At 42.5% G+C, this 21,520-nt stretch overlaps 1 protein-coding gene across 1 annotated transcript in view; it reads right to left on the reverse strand.

Moving 5' to 3' along the window:
• wwox (WW domain containing oxidoreductase) overlaps positions 1-21,520 on the reverse strand; it is a 134,850-nt gene that overhangs the window by 102,518 nt on the left and 10,812 nt on the right. The window contains exon 5 of the mRNA XM_079683238.1: positions 14,814-14,920. Coding sequence (XP_079539364.1) covers positions 14,814-14,920 — 107 coding nt within the window. The remainder of the gene's footprint in view (positions 1-14,813; positions 14,921-21,520) is intronic.

A 21,520-nucleotide genomic window follows, 5' to 3' on the forward strand; every position in this document is an offset into this window, starting at 1 on the left:
AAAACATTTGTGTAAGCTTTTTGAAAAGGGCAAAAGGGATAGTCCATCTCCTATGGTACACCCCATGAACTTAAAAACCCTGAATGAAACATCAGTATTAAGTTTGGTCTATCACCCAAAGCTGCATTAGGTCTCTCCTCAGTTTGCTCCTTAATTCCATCAGAGTGATCCCACATTATTGCCCTCTAACAGTACCCTAAACGGAGAATAAAAAGTTTGCTCCCCTCTAGCAGTGTATTACCAGGAAACAACAGGCCCTCTCCTCATTAAGTTATAGATATAAATGCTCCAAAGCATGAAATTACCCCCGAGCCTCCCTCTCCAAATAACCTGGTTTGCAAACAAATGATCCGAGCACAAGCAGTAAAAGGCAGATTATTAAAATAATAGGAGGGATTTAAATTTGCATCCACAGAACAATTCAACACAGGACTGTGCAATTACTCCTCCCCCTCTTCTTCCCCTGTTCATTCCACCTTTCTACTGGCAAGCCAAGTCCCACGCACTTAATTGTGTCCATCTGTTCTTACTTTGAAACCAAGTTTGGTATTTTCAGGTGTGTGTGTGTGTGTGTGTGTGTGTGTGTGTGTGTGTGTGTGTGTGTGTGTGTGTGTGTGTGTGTGTGTGTGTGTGTGTGTGTGTGTGTGTGTGTGTGTGTGTGTGTGTGTGTGTGTGTGTGTGTGTGTGTGTGTGTGTGTGTGTGTGTGTGTGTGTGTGTGTGTGTGTGTGTGTGTTCATCCACTTATCTGGTAGTGTCTGGTCATTGTTAACCTTCTTCAAAACAAAAGTCAATTTACATGCTTGTACTTTCTTATTCTCCTAGGACCTCACCCTTATTTCTCTCTTCCTATCTTACGCTATGATAAATGTCTGACTTTATCCGGAGACAATAACAGTCCCTCCTGAAGTAAATGGGGAGTGATGAGAGAGTGAGGTACACCGGAATGGACGAGGCAAAGGGTGCTCAGGTCCGCATTACCTCTGAGTTATGGCCTCTATTTGCATCTCAATCAGCCTCTTTGGAGAGTCCACCACCTTGGTAACACCCCCATCACAGCACAGCCACCCCTGGTAATCAGGGAGATTTAGTGGGACTGGCAGCCTACCATGGGCACCCCCTGGCTGGGGCTGCAGCTCATTCCCAGGCCCTGGTCTCGCTAAGGGCCCTCTGGGCCACATCCAAACACAGGAGAATGGCGGCACTTAACAAGACTGAGGAAGACCAAAATAGACGAGCAGCAGGAACAGGCCATAAAGCAGAGGGAAAACAAAGCACCCGCGTGATTGTTATAGATGTTCCGGTATAGATGTCTGCATAGTGTTCTGTACTGCTGCCTCATTATAACAGCAGGAAAAAAGACAAACTTGAACTTGTGACCTAAGGTGAGAACATTTTATCTCAGAGTTGATGATGACACCATCGCTCTGCTCCCATGCAGCAAACACGGGTTCGCTCGAACATGTAATGGGACTATGTGCACCCACAAACACACACAGCTACATGGTGTGATTTGCAGATAGTGAATGCTCCACTTGAGAGATGCCTCTCTAGTTAGCGCTGTCTCATGGCTGAACCCTGCTCAGGTATTATTACTTACACTCAGGCCTATTGATATTGTGACTCCAGTATCTGTTCACCTCCTTGTTACTGCCTGGACCTCAGCACAGCGTACACACATGTCTGCCTGCGTGCATGCCATGTGTGTCTGTACCCGTTAGCTTGTATGTGTGTGTATCCCTGAACTCTGGGGTAGAGAATAGTCAGAGAGCTCAGAACAAGAAGAGATCCCGAGGAGGCTAATAGAGAAACACTCGACACCCCAGGGGCCTAATCAACTGCGAAGGACTCGTACCCATAGCTCCAAATCTCTCTCTTAAACAACACACTCTCACTTTCTTTCTCCCTCTAATATCACGGATACTCCAAACTCCACAATCCACAGACCAACGCCGAATCCATAAAGACTTGGTAGAGGAAAGCTTGTAAAAAACAACAGTAAAAGAGAATGCACGACTGGAAACCCATACTAAAGCTGCAAACACAGATGGCTCAGGTGAGCTGAGGAAAAGAGTAAACAAAAAGAGACGCGCTAGGACGGAAGATGGAGAGACTCCGAATGAGGAGCTGAGTTTCAGTTATCAGAATCAAATATAAGTGGGGGGAAAAAAACTGGGGAGTGGGCCACATTAATCAAAGTGTTCACCTAGTGGGCAGCCATATGGCAGATCAGCACGCCAACAGTGCAAACTTGCTGATCTTCAGTAACGGGGTGCAATTAATTCCACTGGCTGCATTCATCTCTCCCTCACACACTGAAGGAAGGGAAAGAAGGAGAGAGAACAGAGGAGGGTTTGTTTTGACTCTTTACTCTTCGTCCTGTACTCTTTCTACCTTTGTCTCCCTCTTGGAGCAGAGGAATCAAACCCAGGTGATGAATGAGGTGGACACAAGGGCCTCAGGTTGCTGCTGTGGCGATGGTGGGGGGAGTGATGGGGGGTGGGACAAGAAAAAGTAAAGAAATTAGGAAACAGAGAGAGGACAGCGGCAAATAGGGGATTAGTTTATTCTAAGATTGAGCTGAGGCATTTGTAAAACCTTCAAATCCATATGTATGTGCGTGTATTTTTTCCCAACGGAGACTTTTTTACGATTCATCTGAAATAAAAGAGTGAAGGCATGCACTAGAACACTGGTAAAAAAAAAATGGAAATCCCATCATATGGCCCACATACTGTAGTAACTATGTACAGGGTTGCAAATAACACACTGTTTCTATTAACACATTCTACACTTTTCCAAAATGTAGAAAACTACAAATAATTTGAAAGGAGGCTAATAATAAAAAAATGTATTAATGGGAACGTTTGAAAATGTTGAAGTTTAATGAGGTTATTTCATCGTCTATAATTCCATAGAATCTCTGTCCTGTTATTTTGTGAATTAAAGGGTTAGTTTATATTTACCAAAATCACACACTTTGACAAACAAACAAACAGATGGAAGCATCGTGGACCAGTGTTCACCTGAGGGAAAATTGTTTATTTCAATAGAATCTGGAGGCTATAGCGGGCCCCATCCCCCGTCAAAACGGTCGGTCTCACTGCATGGTGAACGGTTCAAATATTCTAATTATAGCGTACACTTAAACTGATATTGATTTCTTTCGTCTGGCTTTTTTTTGATGTGGCTAAATGCTTTGATGCTTCCCCAGCACAGCAGTGCAATGCTCCTGTCCCTTTTGTCTCTCTATACTGGGGCAGGCCGAACACCACCTGCTACATTACAATGACTTATAATAGAAGCTCATTCAACCCCACTTCATAACATCCAAACTATCCCTTTAAAGTCTGTTATTTGCATGAAAATATCAGAGAGTGTAGGAAATAAAGTTTGTACTCTAAGCAACTCACATAAAGATGTGCAGCTTTCCCTTGAAACACAATCTCAGTGAATCTGGAATGAAGTCTCTCTGCAAGATGAAATCAAATAGTGTTTTTATCAGCCATAAATTCATTAAAATGTAAATTAAAAAAGCAAAAATGATAATGATAAGTGGCGTCATTCTTCTTCAGTTGGATGGAGAAATCTTGTCTTGGAAAAGATGGTCAGTGTTTGAGCATGCACTTTGTGAGCAAGCAGAATTAAGTTCAGCACAACCTGACCGCACGAACTCCCACACACACGACTTTCAAACCTCTTTTGGTTTTATGTAAAATTAGGCTCTCCCCTGGCTCTTAACACAAGCTCATCTCCATTAGCCGCAACCTAGTAAAACTGACTCCAGCAAATGAGTTGTGGATATGCATTCCCCCGGCCCTCTCATCCCTCCCATCCATACAAATATACTGCATCTGCTATCTCATGTCCATATCTCCGTAAGTCAGCCCCTCCCATAGGCCTAGTCACCATACCACCCATACCAATATCATAAATGACTGTGGGGGAAGCCTTCATTAGGGCAGCAGCCCCTTAATCAGAGCATTTTCCTTTTGCGCATTGGGATGGTTCTTTATGGCCCAAAAGGGGCTCTGTTAATGAGGAAGTACACATGTCTCCATTTCCTGTCTAGCCAGGTCGGCAGTTCCTGTATTTGAACCTATTATAATCAGGATGCTTTTTTAATGAGCTATATTCATTTTGGTCAAGCATCAAACACTATGTAGACATCCAATAACAGAATAAATGAAAAGTCACGCAGAATTAATTACACTAATACTCGTGCCAAACGTCCTGACATAGCCATAGCTATTATTACCAACCTTTGGAGATGAGAGGAAATAAATTACAAAAAGGGCATCATCAAAAGGTATTTTGATGTCTTTATCTCTATCAAATGGGGTCCTACTATTTAATTCACTCAAGCAGCATGGCTTGAACCCATATGATGGCCGCTGAATCATTGCAGTGTCACAGTAAATTCTGTTACAGTGATCGCACAAACGTGGGGCTTTTTCACGTTCTGCTCTTGGCGCGCTCATTCTTCTCAATCCTCCTCTCCACACCTCTGATCTCTCCATGTCTCCTGTCTTTCCTTCCCTCCATCATCCCCTTTTCCCTCCCAGGCCTCGTTGACATTAACCTGGAGCACTCACATTTTCCCATGGTTCTCCATGTTGCTCTCCGCATGTGAGAGCGGGAGGCTTTATGGCCCACATCCATCAGCGTCACATGCCAGGATTTATGGGAGATGGAGTCCAAACCTGATCGCTCTGAATCAGTCTTGCTGAAGCCGACCCCTGGGCCGCTGTGGGATGTAATGGATGAGCATCCGTACCCCCCACCCCTACCTCACCTCACTTCACTCTCTCCTCACCCATACCCTGCACTCCTCTCTTGATATCAGATGATTTTTACTCCCCTCTGAACATGAGTCCAGTCCTCTTCCTTGCCCTATTTGGCTCATCTTGGTGATTTATTCAAACCTAATGGAGATTTGGTAACCAAAAATTAATGAGGCCGTCTATCTGAAGGAAATATCTAAGTGCAATAACATACACTCACACAGACATAAGCTCATCATTCACTGCTATGTGTAGTTTTATTTGGGCTAATTAATCATGACACTGTATTAATAGGCAGCAGTGCCCTTCAGAGGAGAGATGAGAGCCACCAATTACCTGTGTTCATCACTGCCACAGACAAACTTGTAATGACAAAGGTCTGTCAAATGACTCTGTCCTGCAGAGGCTCTCTGTGTGTTACAGCGAAACTGACGGGGTAGAAGAAGCTCTGTGATCAGGAAAAGATGGATAAGATCTCAAAGTCTCCACACATTTTGTAATCAAACTTTGTGCTTCTATACCAACACGGCCCAGCATATGTGGACTAACCAATGAGTTAACCCAACATGATGTGTTTTCACCACCGGCCTTCTATCTTGGTATTTTACTACAAACCCATACACATCACTTAGGTAAATGGAGAAATCCAAAGCTGCCAATTATGTTTGGAAATGTGCCATTCAAGGTAACGGTTTTGCAGTCAATGAGTAAAACACTGCTTTAAAATAGACTTTCCACTCCAAAAAATTAACCAAATCCATTATGACAGCATTGACAACAAAACGCCCAAGAAAGTTAGAGACATCCTGCTTGCTCCCCACGACGTCCAGCCCAGAATTCATCAGCTGGGCCTCTGCGGTCTACACATATAGTGCTGTGACTCAGGGACTCAGAGGTTAAAGGTCAATCTGTGTTCACTGGTTTACAGCAGGTTTTATTACAGTTATTTGATATATTTACACAACCTGTTCACCTCCTCACCTGCCTCTATATAGAGTTGGTTATCTAAAAGTTGCACAGTGCACACACACAAGCTAATTTCTCAACTGGAACAGGTGAAGTAATATTGCCCTGCGGCCCCCCAAACAGGTCGGTACCCTAATAAAGGCTTTACACTATGAAAGAAACACAGTGAGGCAGCTCCGACACCTCTGAGCCTCCCTCAGCATACACACATACATGCACACACACATAAACACACATACACATTGACACACAAGGGCTGTGCCTGGTCACAGGTCAGGAGAGCCTGTAGCTCTCTGTGGTACAGGGGAGCAGAACCGCTTTCACCTGTAATATACTTGCCTCTCCCCTGGTGCCACTTGTTGGGGTTTTAGACGAGGGGAAATTACACCTGCTCTCTAGCCTGAGACCAGCACTGACACACAGACGACTGAAACTGGGGATTACACATACACACAAACACACCGGACATTTCGACAGAGTGTGTGATGTTGCTTTATCACTGATCACCTTATAGGCGTGCTTCACAAACACCATTAAATCTCTGGAACCATTTTGAAAGCATGAGCAACCCAAATAGCAATAGCACTAAGGGCCGTCTACACTATGAACAATAACTATAAAGGTAGCTATCATTATATCGTTTTAAAAACAGTTCTAACTCAAGTACACTGTTGAGTCCACCCATCAGTGGCATATGGTATTGTTGGAATCAATTTCAGAGTGATTGTATGAACATAATAAAAACTGTCTTGATCCAATCAAAATCTATCTGATTACAAATGTGTTGAGCACAGGAGGGTAGATTAGTAAAATGGACTGTAAACATATTTTCTATTAACATTAAAGTGTACCTTTAGAAATAGACAGCATCTCTCCTCCTTTCTCCCATCAAGGCTTTCCTCTTACCATGGCTGCTGGGCAGAACAGTGTGGATGCTCATATTGTTATATTTACAGTTCTACGCTATAGTTGCTATAGTATAGCTAAATGCTATAGTTCTCACTCTTAGTGTGGACACCCTTTCCCACCTGCTCTCCATCCACCATCCCCACAGGCTAGCCAGCAGGTTCAATGTATGATAAGAATTAAGACTATGAGCTGGCTTTACCATCCAAAAATGGTTTGCAAAACAAACTAAAACAGGTGTTTATTCAATAAACACAGGATCAATCACATTAAATTCTGTTTTGTAAGATAAGTCAACATTATGCTACCAACACTGTTCTGTAGGCCTAATCATTTGCCACTGTGTAGGCTTAACTCTGGTGAGTCTGGGAGGCCGTTTCATCTTCGAAATGTTCAACTAAAATAAAAACAACATCTAGCCTACTCTGCAAGTCAAATGTGAGCTGAGAGATAATCATTGAAATGGGGCAGGAGAGAATGAAACTAATAAAAAGGCAGTGTATCAAAGTATCGCAGTTAAGCATTAGTCACGTGAGGGCAACTACACCACAACTCTGGAGTTCTCTAAATGAATCCCCCTCGTCCCATGCTTGATTTATGGACCTGTAAAAACACACGTTGTTTTTAATCTACTGCTGCCTGAATCTGCCCCTCTAATGAAATGTGGATCTGTGTGTGTGTGTGTGTGTGTGTGTGTGTGTGTGTGTGTGTGTGTGTGTGTGTGTGTGTGTGTGTGTGTGTGTGTGTGTGTGTGTGTGTGTGTGTGTGTGTGTGTGTGTGTGTGTGTGTGTGTGTGTGTGTGTGAGATAATGATGTATGGGCTGAGGTCTGATTCTTTGAGCATGAATTTTCTCTCTGATAAATATGCATTCAGTTACACAGACTGATTAAGCTGTAAACCACTGTTAACTGTGTGTCAAAGTACATACAAACACACACAAATATACATGCGTACATGCACACACTAACAAACACACACACAACTTTCCCAGAAAATAATGATAGCTGTGCCTGGGGCAGGATTGTTTGGATGCCTGGAGCGGTTCAGTGATATCAATTCCATGAGACTTGACTGCAGAGGATATCCTATAAACACAAGACATAGGCTCAGAGACACAGCCTTATCAGCGAAACACATTTTACAGTCAAGGATGATGATTTGCAGAGTTCTGCACCAAAATGCTAGATATAGATTTTGGGGAAACTGAATACAAAAATGAAGTAAAGTTCTACATAAATACACAGTAAATAGACAAATAAGTCTTTAGAGGTCACATCCTTGTTTGAAAAAGCACACTTTCATCTACATTTTGTACGCAAAAAAAACCCTTAACAACCCCTTATTTTCACATTCACAACAACGTCATCATAATTCCATATTTCTTTTAGAGAGAGCACTTGACTATAGAGAGCATTGCAACCGTTATTCTGGATCGGGCTGACATTGAATTATGTGACTTGAAGTGTGAGACTGGTCGGACGTGGCAGCTGGTGACTTGTGGTGACGCACTTGTCTGTTGTTAGCGGACAATCCCTGTGTCCTTTACAACAAAAACAAACTGACACCACACACACTCCTCCCTCTCCTATGTTTTCTTCCCCCCCTTTCGAAAATGCGAGAGGACATGGACGTGTAGGCCACCAGATATATGGAGGTTCAAACCCACATACTCATTAAGTTCCCATCTCATGTCTGACTTTACTCTTGTTGAGTTATGAAAGAGGACGAGCATCAGACAATTTAAATCTCACATAGACATCAAACACAGAATTCAAACAATTAATTAGCCTTTTGCATCTCCAATGAACTTTACCGTGGGATCTGGGAGCCTGTAAAAGAGCTCGGGGTAATATCGGATAAATGTTATAGCCACTTGCCAGATGGTTCCTGCATTCAACATTACTGTGTTTGCTTGTTTGGCAGACATTAACAAAGCCTCGGTCTATTTGGCTGCAGCTTATTACAACTGGCTCCTCTCCTGATTTAAAACATTTCAGTGTGTGCTGGACTTGTCTCTCTGTGGTCAGCACTTCTCAGACTTCAATAAAAACATTCTCTGCTGGCAGAGAGAGAAAGAAGAGGAGAAAGAGTGAAAGAGATCCAAGCCACCTCTCACCTCTCTCATCATAAGAAGCCCTCGTCCCAGGGCTATGGGCCCACCTTCAGAGGCGAGAGTGAAAGAGTGAGGGATGAGAGTCTGTCAGGTTCAAACAACAAAGGGGTGCTGCCTTACACATCCTTCCTCAACCTGTCCCCTTCAGTGGCAGTGACATCATTTAAATCATTTAAAACCTCCCCAACATGACCTATGGCAAGTGACCCGTCATTCTAACGCTCACACCTCCATGTGAGACGGCTGCCGAACTGCTTATTTAGCAGAAAATACCACCCGGCTAACTATGTGATTTATTCAAAATTATTCCTCCACAGTGCTCCTTCACACGGAGCACTTGCCCATAGTTCACTGTGGTCCAGGCAATTAGGAGCAGGCCACACCTCTCCAGGAGACAGAGCACCTGGCCATAGCAGACAGACATAAGGAGGAGGAGAGCTGAGCGGCGCACAGATTTTCACGACGGCCTGGAATAACTAAGCAGAGCAGTGAGGGAGAGTGAGGGAGTGAGGAATGCAAGCAAGGCACTTTAGGATTCATTTAGGTTCCCCATCTCCCTGGTCACTTTATTAGCAGTCTGGGAAGAGTGATGCATGTCCCAAAGCTATGCAAAATGCATAATCAAGCATTTAAATACACACCATGTGGATGGATGTGTGCACACACCTATGTGTGCACACATCCTGTACTTGTGGAGTGTATTACATTGATGTACAATCACACACACACACACACACACAAAATGCTTACTACTGTAAAAACTCCAGGTATTCAACTCTTTTACGTTTATTCTAACAGTCTATACAACACAGACCCTCCTTTATTATTCCCACGAGCTGCATTGTAACCGTCACCTGTGTGATGTAAAGAAATCCTTGGTGGTATATTACAGTAAAGCCTATTGTAGTGCAACCTTCGTGTGGTCGGAGGAATTAGAGCGGGGTAAATTTGAGGAAAAAGGGGTTTCCTCATCAAATTTACATATCGCAATTCCACCCTCTTTTCATCAATCCCTTCTGCTCGCTTCAGTGCCAGGCCGATGTAGACTGTAGTTAGGGGAGTGGGACCTTTTTATTCCCAGTCCACAGACAGAATGCAGGTAGGAAACAAACAAATAAATAAGTAAATAAGGGCTCCCTGGAGAGGTGGACGCATGCTACTAATATGCCAGGAAACAGAACAATTTTCCAAATACCTTATCCTGGAAATAAGGGAAAGCCGCCACCCTCTCAATGATTCAGTGGATGCACCTGATATTGGAGATGAGGATTGGGAGAGCAGCAAAAGATGGAAGTGCAGGTGTAATGTCAGTATAGTCTGGGGACAATCTGAGAAGGGGCTCTAGGGCTCTTTAAGTACAAGCGTCAACATCCCCAACAACAATCTCCACTGGATTTATCTGAGCTCAAACTGTGGTGTGTCAGCATAACCACATGCAAAATAAAATTACTTGCTCTGGTCTTTAATGAAAGAAAGTGCACCATGTGAGGCATCCTTAACCATGAAAGGGTATGCATGTTTGTATTCAAACAATCATAAACATTTGTTTTTCTATTCGTTATTTAAGTTCAAAATGAAAAGAAATTGAGCTCAGTATGACTTGATTTTAAACATATTTGGCAGGAAAAGAAAACCAGGGAAATAATTATAAGTAAATAAAATTACGTTTAAAATCCTGCAAATGACAAACGTATATCTAGGGGCTTCTCTGGCAGCTTAAAAGAGAGTCACATACCTACTCACTGACCTGGGAAAGTGGCTGCTGTTGTTTCCTTAATCATTGTGGGAGGGAAATAAGAGGAAATAAGAGGGGAAAAAAGGAACGAAATCGAAGGGTGAACGGAGGGGGACAAAAGTCTTTTGAGGCCTTTCAGAGATATGAAAAAAGAGAGAGCAAGGGAGAAGGGGAAGAGAGGGGAAGAGTGACTAAAAGAGCAGCATCCTGAGGCCCTGGAGGGGGATGTAACCCACCAGGTCAGCATTTCACATGTGTCACTTCCTGTTGGCCTCAGTAGGGAGAGCGTGGCATGGCATGGTGGCCAGCGGGGCACAGGGCCTGTCACACTGACACAGGAGGTTATGCACCGGGCAAATGGAAAAATGCACACACACACGCACACACACATGCACACACACACAACACTTTTCCTGTGCTAACAAGTGTGATTTGGGTTAAAGGTAGAGCGTGGTGACACAGGGGGGTCTGAATGCATGCATGTATCACAATCATGCAAGAGTTTTTTTTTCTATAACAAAAAAAGGGACTCATGTGACATTCTCAGGAAGGAGTAAACCAGTTTATGCACCAAGAACCTCAAGAAGAGACCGGCTTCTTCCCGTCTGTCTTTCAAGACCTTTCATGCGTACGTCACTTTACCTGAAATGGGAAACCGTATAGATATATTGTTCTAAATATCTGAAGGCTTGAATCTAATAACAATGGTGAAGGTAGAGGTTTGTGACAGAGGGTTTGTATTCTTTGACTATTTTTCATATCTCGCAGAGAGTGTCTGCAGTGTGAGTGACCGCTGCTTATCGGCTCTCAGTCCGCCTGTCTCGCTCTGCCTCTCTGGCCTGTGTTAATGTTGCTGTTTGACATTGCAAGCAGCAGGCTTTTTTCTCCCAGCAGCCTCAGTGGACACTGAGCTTTAGCCTAATTGGTTCCAGAGCAGACCCTGACAGAACTCTCCTCAGCGGCACACAGCCATATTAATACCCCCCTGCCACACACACACACACAACAAAAACAAGCACAGCAATCAGTGACTAGCTCGCTAATTAACGCCCTTACAAAGCAGCTCATTAGCATGTGTTGTAGAAAGGGGCAGTGGGGGAAATAAGCATTTTGGATTAAAAAAAGGAAAGAAATTACAAAATAAGACCATGCCGCACGAGTGTGTGTGTGTGTATTGTAATCTACTCGGGCCAAGGGCCTTGGTTGGCCCACTGTATCTCAGGGGAGTCCATTACAGCTCCCTGAGGGAGACATTGGAGTCAAAGATAAGCAGAATTTTAAAGGCAATCAGGAAAAATAAATCTTCAGCACGCAGGAAACACTTTGGTTGTTAACCAGCAACTTAACCTGCCTGAACTGTGAGCAGAATAGGAGATGGATAGGGAAGGAGGATGTGGGGAAAAAAACATGTAGTTAAGTCATGGTACAGACGACAAGAGATGCTGAGCTCAAACATCTGCTACCTGACCTGACAAAATCGTTATTTCAAAAATAAGATGGAAAATGTATCATAAACCACAACATTTTGATTCTTTAAACATATCTTAATCACATCCCTTTGTCTCATTTTGGTGAAAAACCCTTCCCTCTCCGTATTTTCCTATCCCCTTCTGCTCGCCCTCCACCATCCCAGCATCCATCTGCTGGTTAATCCCCCCCTGGTTTTACTGTGGCTTCATCACAGCCTGTAAAAACAGGCCCCTTTGAACCCTATAAAGGCAACTAGCATCGGGCTTATTGTAAAACACAATCATAAGGTAAATGTTTATCCCCTCTCCGCCACTCTAAACTCCCCTAATGAGCCTGCTGGAGGGGGCTCACCTCGCAGCTCCAACAGAGGGAGAGAAAATAACCCATTCTGCACAGATTAGGCCTGCGGTGGAGATGGAGCTGAAGTCCCATCATGGAAACAGTGTGTAACATAAACACAGCGAGAAACTAATTTCATGATAAAAAGTCAGCAAAAACTCAAACAGGTATTACAATCTCTAGTGGGCCAAACAAGCTTTATAACGTAAAGATAAAAATGTAACCAGTAAAATACATAAACATTCATATATACATATTGAAATTATATTCATATTGTGATATGTGATAACTATCCTGTTAGATTTGGGATTTTGTTATTTAGTGTTATGGCAAAATCTTGTGTTTTCCTTGTTTTAAAGGCTGGAAAGTGATGTGATTTACCAGGTTGTGTCCAATGTATTTCCTCAGCCCCCTTAGTCAGTTTATCGTCACTAATGATAATAATTTATCAAAAATATAATTGCGTAAATATTTTGTGAAAGGTATTGATAACTTGGTATTTGGTCAGAAACATTGTGATCTGTTTTTTTTTCTTATTGCTGAGCTTTGAAACAAATACTTTAATATTAGATGAAGATGAAGTAGAGGTACCACTAATGTTATGTAAAGTGTATTGTTCTGTTTATACTGCGGTTGTTCCTGGCAGAGCGTGGTCTGGTGGCTGGGAAGGATGAGCCCTCTGACCCTGCACTTCCTAAAAGCCAGTGGCTGATCTGACCTGCCCATTATCCATGGGTGACCCCACTATTATACCCACTGTCGGTACACGACGCTGCGCTGAGCGGCACCGCCCTGAGCTGCAGACGAACCATAGCTCTCTCCTCTGAACAGCAGCACTGGCCCACACAGCCAGAGAGTTAGAGAAAGAGAGAGTTCAGAGTAATAGTAAGCAGGTAGTTAGAGGTCAGAGGTCCTGTGCAATCGGGACAGCACTTCCACTCCTGGCAGCCAGAGCGGAACTCTGAGAGGGACCTGGAAGTAGATATGATGACCTTTTGTACAGAGGACCCCAAAATATAGCCTCTTATCAAAATGACCTTAACGCAGGAGCATGGGAAGGCGAGCAGAGTCCATCCATCATCTTAAAGATTAATCCTCCTCTCTATTCTTCTCCTGAATCTATTAATAATGTCGCCAGAAGGGAGAATTTGCGGCAAAGATTTATTCTGATATTGTGACTTTTATTCATTAGCCTCTAACAGGGGGATTCCTTTAGGAGGAAATATGGAGTTGGCTTAGGGAATGCTAATTCACTCCTCCTGCTCCTTTCGAACGATACAGAACTGTATTAACTCAATCACTTCATTTTCTGAAAATATGCATTTGTAAGAAAATTAAAGAAGATTATCGTTTACACTGCAGAGGTCACCAGTCATTTCAGGTTGTGAATTCCAAACAGCTTCCATGTGTTACTTGACAAACACTTAACAACATCTCGGATAATTCTGTGGCAGGTGTGAAATCAATTTGACTAGAAAATCTGGCACTTAGATCGTAGCTTTTCCTCAGTCATTGAAACAAAGCAGCCACATTAATAGATCTGTACACTGGATTTCGCACTGTGGAGCAGCGCTGACAGCCCCAGGGGCATACTTCAATTAGAGACATGGGTGAGTTTAAACACTGCAGATCTACTCTCGCTCAAAGGCGTTTGTCTCCCTCTCTCGCTCCCCCTGTTTTCCTGCCTCTCAGTCTCTCTCTCTCTCTCTCTCTCCATATCTGCGCGGAGCACTCACTCTCCTTCTTCTTCTTCAAGTCCTGCTCTCTGTAATCAACCCAGTGCTAATGGCTTATTCTTTCTGCTCCAGCACCCACATTTCACTTGTTTATTTTCCCACACTCGTAAATCTGGGGACGCGTCACAAGCGCAGCAATATTAGAGCAATAATCTCAGGTAATTATCAGATGCCCTCTCCCACTTTTTCCTTTCGCACTTTCTCTCCTTTTCTCACTAACACTCTCCTTCTCTCTTGCTTTAAGCAGAGACAACCAAAGAGAAGTTCTTTTTCGCTTTGTTCGTCTCACAAGGGAGACCTGAATATGAGGACCATATAAACTATTGGTTTATATATTTAATGTTACTGATGCGTGCATTATTCTAACATTAAGTCTGTCACACATCCACTGCTCACATTGTAACAAGTCTAATCATCTTTTTTTTATTTGTAGCCCGAAATCATAGATTTGTTCAATAAAGAGTTACTATCTGAACAACATAAAACACCCTCTATATTTAGATTCTGGTTTTGGTTAAAGAACAACTGTTTTAAAAAAAATTCAAAAACCTGAAGAAAATGAAAGGGAGTAACTTCAGGGAGTATCCTTAAATCCCGAGAAATAAACTGAATAATCTTTGGCTTAATAGACAATAAGTGTTACCAGAATAAAATCATTTCTGTTCTTTTCTCATATACCTTTTTGACATCACCATTTTTATATTTTAAAGAGTTGATTGATCCAAGCATAATATCGGGAATATGGTGGGTTAGACTGCCACTTACCCACTCCTCCCGAATGAGGCTGGCTGCCTTGCTGGCCCGAGACAGGTTTCGACACGCCAGGATCACATGGGCGCCATGAAGAGCAAAAGACCTGGCTGTCTCCAAGCCTGAGACACGATCAGGGAGACAGGAAGACAGACAGAAAGAAAAATGTGAGCGAGCCATGCTTCAAAGATTAGTTTTTTTCTTAAGATAACTTTGATTCTCAGGGGTTGAATCTAATGGGGTGTCGGGGGTGGTGATGCTGGCGGTGGGGGTTGGGGTGTAAGTTAAAATTCCTATCAATTTTCCATATAATTTCTTTCATTGAGTAACCCAGTGGTCTGGTAGACGGAGCTAATCATTTCTCTCTGAAGTGATGAAACTGATTGAATTATTGTGGACTTCCTCCTCTCTTATTAGATAAAGTTTTGGATCCGACCGCCGGCTCTGAAGAAGGTATCGCTGCTCGTACTGGGTTAGAGGAAGGGAGGTTGTTAATTATGTTGGGAATTATAGAGTGCTGGCAGTAATTATGAAAACATGGCTCATAATAGAGCGTCAGATGAACAATCAAACAGACATGACATTCAAACTGAACCTTGGTGTGATATTTCAGAACATCAAAGTGCCTCTGATAAGGACGCTTCTCCCATGAAACGAGGTACGCGCATACACAGAATTTATCAGTCCAAGACTACTTCATGGCTCCATCCAAATCATGTAGTCACGATAAAACTGACAAAAACTGAAGATAGAGGGAGAGAATTTAACTTCTAAATTACAAGTCTAAATGGGTCATTTCCACCCATAGGTTGGATTAATTTATGAGATTAACATTTTTTTCCTTCCCCGCGACATTTACTATCCCTCAAAGTTCAACATTACCGAGCAGCGTCACATTTTTCAGTCCAGCCTCTGCAGTACACACACACACACACACACACACACACACACACACACACACACACACACACACACACACACACACACACACACACACACACACACACACACACACACACACACACACACACACACACACACACACACACACACACACACACACACACACACACACACACACACACACACACACACACACACACACACACACACACACACACACACACACACACACACACACACACACACACACACACACACCATTGCGAGAGCCCTGATTGACGAAGTGACAGCCACAATAACTGATTGTCGCAAATAGGGTCTGAGAGGCAGAGTGTATCAGAGGGTGGATTAATATGAACTGTAATTAGATTATATGTCTTAATCTGATTTTCATTAAGAGCAAAACTGGGAGGCCTAATTGTGAGGAGAGCGCTAAGGACTAATATCTATTAAAACTCAAAATTGGAGTCGGATTGGAAGCCGTCTCTGACAAGTGAAGCATGGAATTAAATTATATGACACCTTATTAGGTGTAATGGAGGGGACTGTGGCTGAGAGCCGAGATCATTCCACTTACAGGAAATGGAATTGAAAATAAAAACAACATGACAGAAAAAAGAACGAGCGCTGTGACTCCCGGAGTAAATATGCCCTTTGAATTTGCAATTGGAGCAGCCAACTATAGGAAACAAATGTCATAAAATCTTCTTTATGTCATGCAAAATGTCTGGATTTTCACTATAATTTAATCTAAACACTAATAATAAAAATATGTAAGCTCTGAAATGTTAAGGATGTGTCTTGTATTAAGATAACAGCATATTTAAAATGTAACTAAATGTAATTTTTTTTGTCAACAGAAAACAATCCATAAGCAGCTGCTAAATGTGAAACAGATTTTTTTTAAAGGATTCCAAGCATGCCATCATTTAAAGGCTTTTTTCAGCATTTATAAATTGGACAAGAGTACTAGCTTCTGGTAAACAACAACACCTCACACTCACTTGTTGTGTGTACAAACCATGAAAGTGAAATTAATCGACACCAGTGTTTTCCATAATGGAGAACAAATTAGAATATGGCAGCAACAACAGCAGCAGCATTGAAGTCATGTTTTTCCAATGACAAATAACAAGGGCTTGACATTAATTGTGAAATAACGAGAGTGGCGTTGCTGTAACAGAGACTCCACGGCGCCCTCTCAGCCATGTTGCCGGGAGAGAGGGCCGCACTGAAATGAGTTCCTGGTCAGGTGTACAACACTGACAGTCTGTTTCAGCATTGTACTCTGATGGTGGAACATGGAGGAGGTCAGACAGGGGGTTCTTGTCCTCCGCTGGATTGACAGACGCCATAAGCTGTTTTACAACACACAGGAGGCCTGGCTATTATACAGGGCTGTAATGATCTTTCAGGTTCTTTTGTCTAATAGGACATGAGAAAAACAGATGTAAAGGAAGAAGAACGTGTGCATGGTCTTTTTTTTAAAAGTAGGGAGATGAAGGCAACACATTCAGCCCTTTGATATTTTGAATCCAAAGATTCACAATGCAACAAAATATACAGTAAGTGGCTCAAAATTTGTTTTAGTGTTATGTATAAAATGCATTTAAAAAATGTGTAAAATATCCATTAAGCAGTGAATGCTCTTCATGGTACATTAGGATCCTGGCCCTACTGATATCCCCCAATAATGAGTGTGATTTAGTGATTTCACGCTTTGTTTGTCCTCCCTGGCCCGCCGCCCCTCTCTGGATCCCCCTCGTACACAGGTGTATTGGCTCAAAGTAATGAGATCATTACCAGCCTCGTCAGTAAACGTGTTTATTTGGCAAACGAAACAGCCTGCTCCTTCTCTCTCTTGATCTGCATCCAAAGAGGCATTTAACTAAAATAAGCTCCGTAGTACAATTGGGCAAACAGAAGTCAATTCCGATCATTACAAGACCTGTGGGTAAACACACACGGTTCCCACAATCCCCTTTCGACAGAGCTCAATTTGTGCTCGGCTAAAAGAACACAAGAGCAACACAGATCATGAACAGACTGCATATCACTCACGCCAATGCAATATATGGGAGTTTTAAATGTATTGCACAATATAAAAATATGCTGCGTGTTATATTTCTGAAGCAAACAAATAATATGATAAATATGAGACTGGTAATTAGACTGTTTAAGTCTGTGTATGTATGACTAGTTTAATTGTCAACCTGATTTATGCAGCCAAGTTTCGTCAGATGGCTTGATGTTTATGAGTTTATAGAATTATTTAGGGTGATGCGGAGCATGTGCAAGCTGCAGTCCTTCTGGTCCAATGATTCCTCAGCATCACTTCCTTGATTTTGCCCAGGATCATATCCCATCTCTTCCTAACTCCCTGGCTGTGTCTGAAGTTTCTTGCTTTTATTATAGTGAACAGTATTTACTGTCAGCAATCACATTTGAGTGTCATAATGCTAGACCCTTGCGACCACAATAAACTGTAGTAAACACTTTCCAAATGGGAGAGATAAAACAATTAATAAAGCATAGCTGTCAACAGCAGAACTTTTGAGCATATTGTGTATAAGGTATAGAATGGCATGAAGAAAAAACTAAAAAAGGCTTGTTTATGGAGATAAGAGGAACATTGCATCATGTTTTAAGCATGGCGCCCTCCCTGATAGCGAGTTTAAAGCTGAATAGAAATAGATCAAAAGCAGGAAGTGACGTGACAAATAAATCATCCTAAAACGTATGTACAACACAATGGGATACTCACACAATTGATAATACCTTCTAAGCATGTGATCCTAAATGCTACTGAGTTCCTGTCTTTATGAATATATTTAGCAACGGTTATGTTATTTATTATATAATCACCAGTTTCTGGTTAAAATAAGAAAATTATAAATATGCAAATATTACAGTTTTGTGACTCTACACCTTTCAGTGTTGATACAAAATGATGACGGTTATTACATGCCCTAAATATCAAGCTACAGTTCTCCAGTGTTTTTTAGTCAGAAAATAGTGAATGAGTAAAAACATTCAGAGACAAGTTAACTCCTGTCCGCCAGTGACGTATGCACCTGTTCCAGCTGCTTTGTATTTATTGTCCCAAGAAGTAAGAAAGTGCACAACACCCCCACTCTGTGACTTTTAAGATCCCTTCTAATTCCCCACCATTAGTCCAAGAGGAGGGAGATGTCACCCCAAAAGTGGGATGTATGGTTAGTAATTACAGTCCAAGGTTGAGCTGTTCCAGGCGAGAGCACTAGAGTGGTTCTATTACCCCTCCCTGTCCCCTTCTGCCTCCTTCCTACCCCCCCACTGCTGTCACACCATCCATGCAGCCCTATCTAGTGCCCACCCACCCCCCTTCTCTCCTTCTGACCCTCTGTGTCAACCTCCAACTCCCTACACAATCTCTCATCATGGCCTCACGTTGCACTGGTCACCCCTGCTCCTCCTGCAGCCAGCACTACCTGACACACACACACACACACACACACACACACACACACACACACACACACACACACACACACACACACACACACACACACACACACACACACACACACACACACACACACACACACACACACACACACACACACACACCAAATCCCCCCCCCCATCATGTAACTTTCATCCCCTCATCATCCGCAGACTGTAAACTCGATAGGTCTATAAACTACTTGACTACACACAATAACCCGGTACCCTTTCGTTTTATTTTACCTACCGCCTTTAAGCACATATATGTATTCCATCCTCTCTCGCTAACCACTTCACTTCTATTATATTAGAGCTGTAATCATTATTGAACCCTTCTGGCCTCCAGCATAATTCTCTTTGCATGTTACACCAGTTTGGGTCTGCATAGCAAATTTCATCCAAGGTTAATAAAGTTAAATAATTTGACTAACCAACCATAACTGGTTCTCATTACGTAGCCAATAAACACATTCATCAAAGAGGACATGAAATACCCGTTGAAAAAAGAAAAGAAAAGAACACTACAACACTTTCCTCGATGGCTCAGTTCACAAGCTGTCACAGAGAAGACGGCACGGCCGCTCCCCCAGCGGACACACACACACACACACACAATACTATCAGACTTTTGAATATAAACACAGATGCACTCCGGATGTCACCTAAACCACACACGGCCACTCAGAAATGCTCAGAGAGAGACACACACACTGAGACGCAGGCACCGCATGCCACCCTCACCAGGAACATCTTTTTATCCATCTAATTCCTCCCACTATGAATAATGCATTTACCTCCTTACTGAGGCTCGGGTTTAACGCATCGCTGCGCAGGTCTTTAAGGGGGTCCTTATTCATAAACAGCAGCGCAGTAAATACCAGAGCTTTGCAGCCAATTTAATGGCAGTTATGCTTAACAAATCTGCCTCAATCTAATGATCAGCCACAAAGCTAGGCTATGGGTTTAATCTGCACACAGCTCTGCGACTCACTGAATATGCTTAGGGATCTCTCCATCCAGAGAGAGGAGAGCACCGGCCTGACACTTAATCCTCCCAAGAAAACACTGGGATCAACACAAACATAGAACAATGTTAGTCTTTCATGAATAAGAATAACATTCAAAGTCCTAAAACACTGCAGAAGCGATGCATAGAGATATTTAAACATCATGAAGCGCTCCTTTCCAAATCCTTACTACTCCCTGTCTGGAGTCATTGCTGCTTCTTATTACAGCATTGACCCTGACCCTAAACAACAATACCATGTGGAATGTAATGCATGTATTAAGAGAAGAGCTTTGCAACTGCAGGAACTGCTACAAAATAAGCCACTGTGTTAAAGGGCCAACCAGTTCAGATACAATTCTGAACATGTCGACATAAAAAGAATAAACACTGAAAATGCAGAATAATATTAGTTGGGAGAACAAACACACTTTAAAAAGAGGAAGTTCTACTGTATAGTAACATTGAAAAAATTGAAAAACAGTTATTTCTGAAAGTGAAATCACCCCTAAAAATATGTTTTCTGTCATACATAGTACACTGCGATTTAAATAGCAGATTGTTGTGTCAACCTGAATGTTTTATTTAAGTGAGACAAAGGGCCAATATGTTATTTCTGACCACTACTCAACATACGTTATGCTGACAAAAGGGCACCTGCTGTAAGAGCCTAAGAGACTGACGCTGCTCCCCAGGTAGGGGGACACATATATATTTAGTAACACATTGCTTCCAAAAGAGATTTCAACGGGGCAAAAATGACTGCGTGTGCAAGGAGAGCAGAACACAGATATAGTCTATCTCAACAGGAATCATATATTTGTACACGCTCTCAGATTTGAAGATTAGTATGGACACATTTGTTGGGGGGGTTTAAAAAAGGATGCGCATTCATTCTATAATAAGAAAGAGAGTATTTTTTCTTTGAACACAGTGGGTTCCAGAAATATCACAACAATGGCCCTTTAAGGACAACTGTTCCATGGACCCCAGTAAATAACCTGAGAGTTAGTTGATAGGAGGGGAATTAGAGCCAGAGCAGGAGTGTGTAATGGGGATGGATAGGAGGCTCAGGCCTGGGTCAAAGCCGCTTAGGAATCAATGCAGGGGTACAGGTGTACAACCACAGGTCTATAAGAGTAAGAAAACCTTTAGAGAGAAAGGGGGGGAGAGGGAGAGACGTAGACATAGAGGGAAAATAAACTGAGATCATTCATTTCCATTATCACAATTAAAAACACCATTCAGGTTGGTACTGGTTTTTAATTTACAAAAGAGAGCAGAGAGAGGAAGACTAATGTTGTGAACCAAGCACAGTGATCACAAC

Source organism: Notothenia rossii (assembly GCF_949606895.1).
Source record: "Notothenia rossii genome assembly, chromosome: 5".
NCBI classification, from domain to species: domain Eukaryota; kingdom Metazoa; phylum Chordata; class Actinopteri; order Perciformes; family Nototheniidae; genus Notothenia; species Notothenia rossii.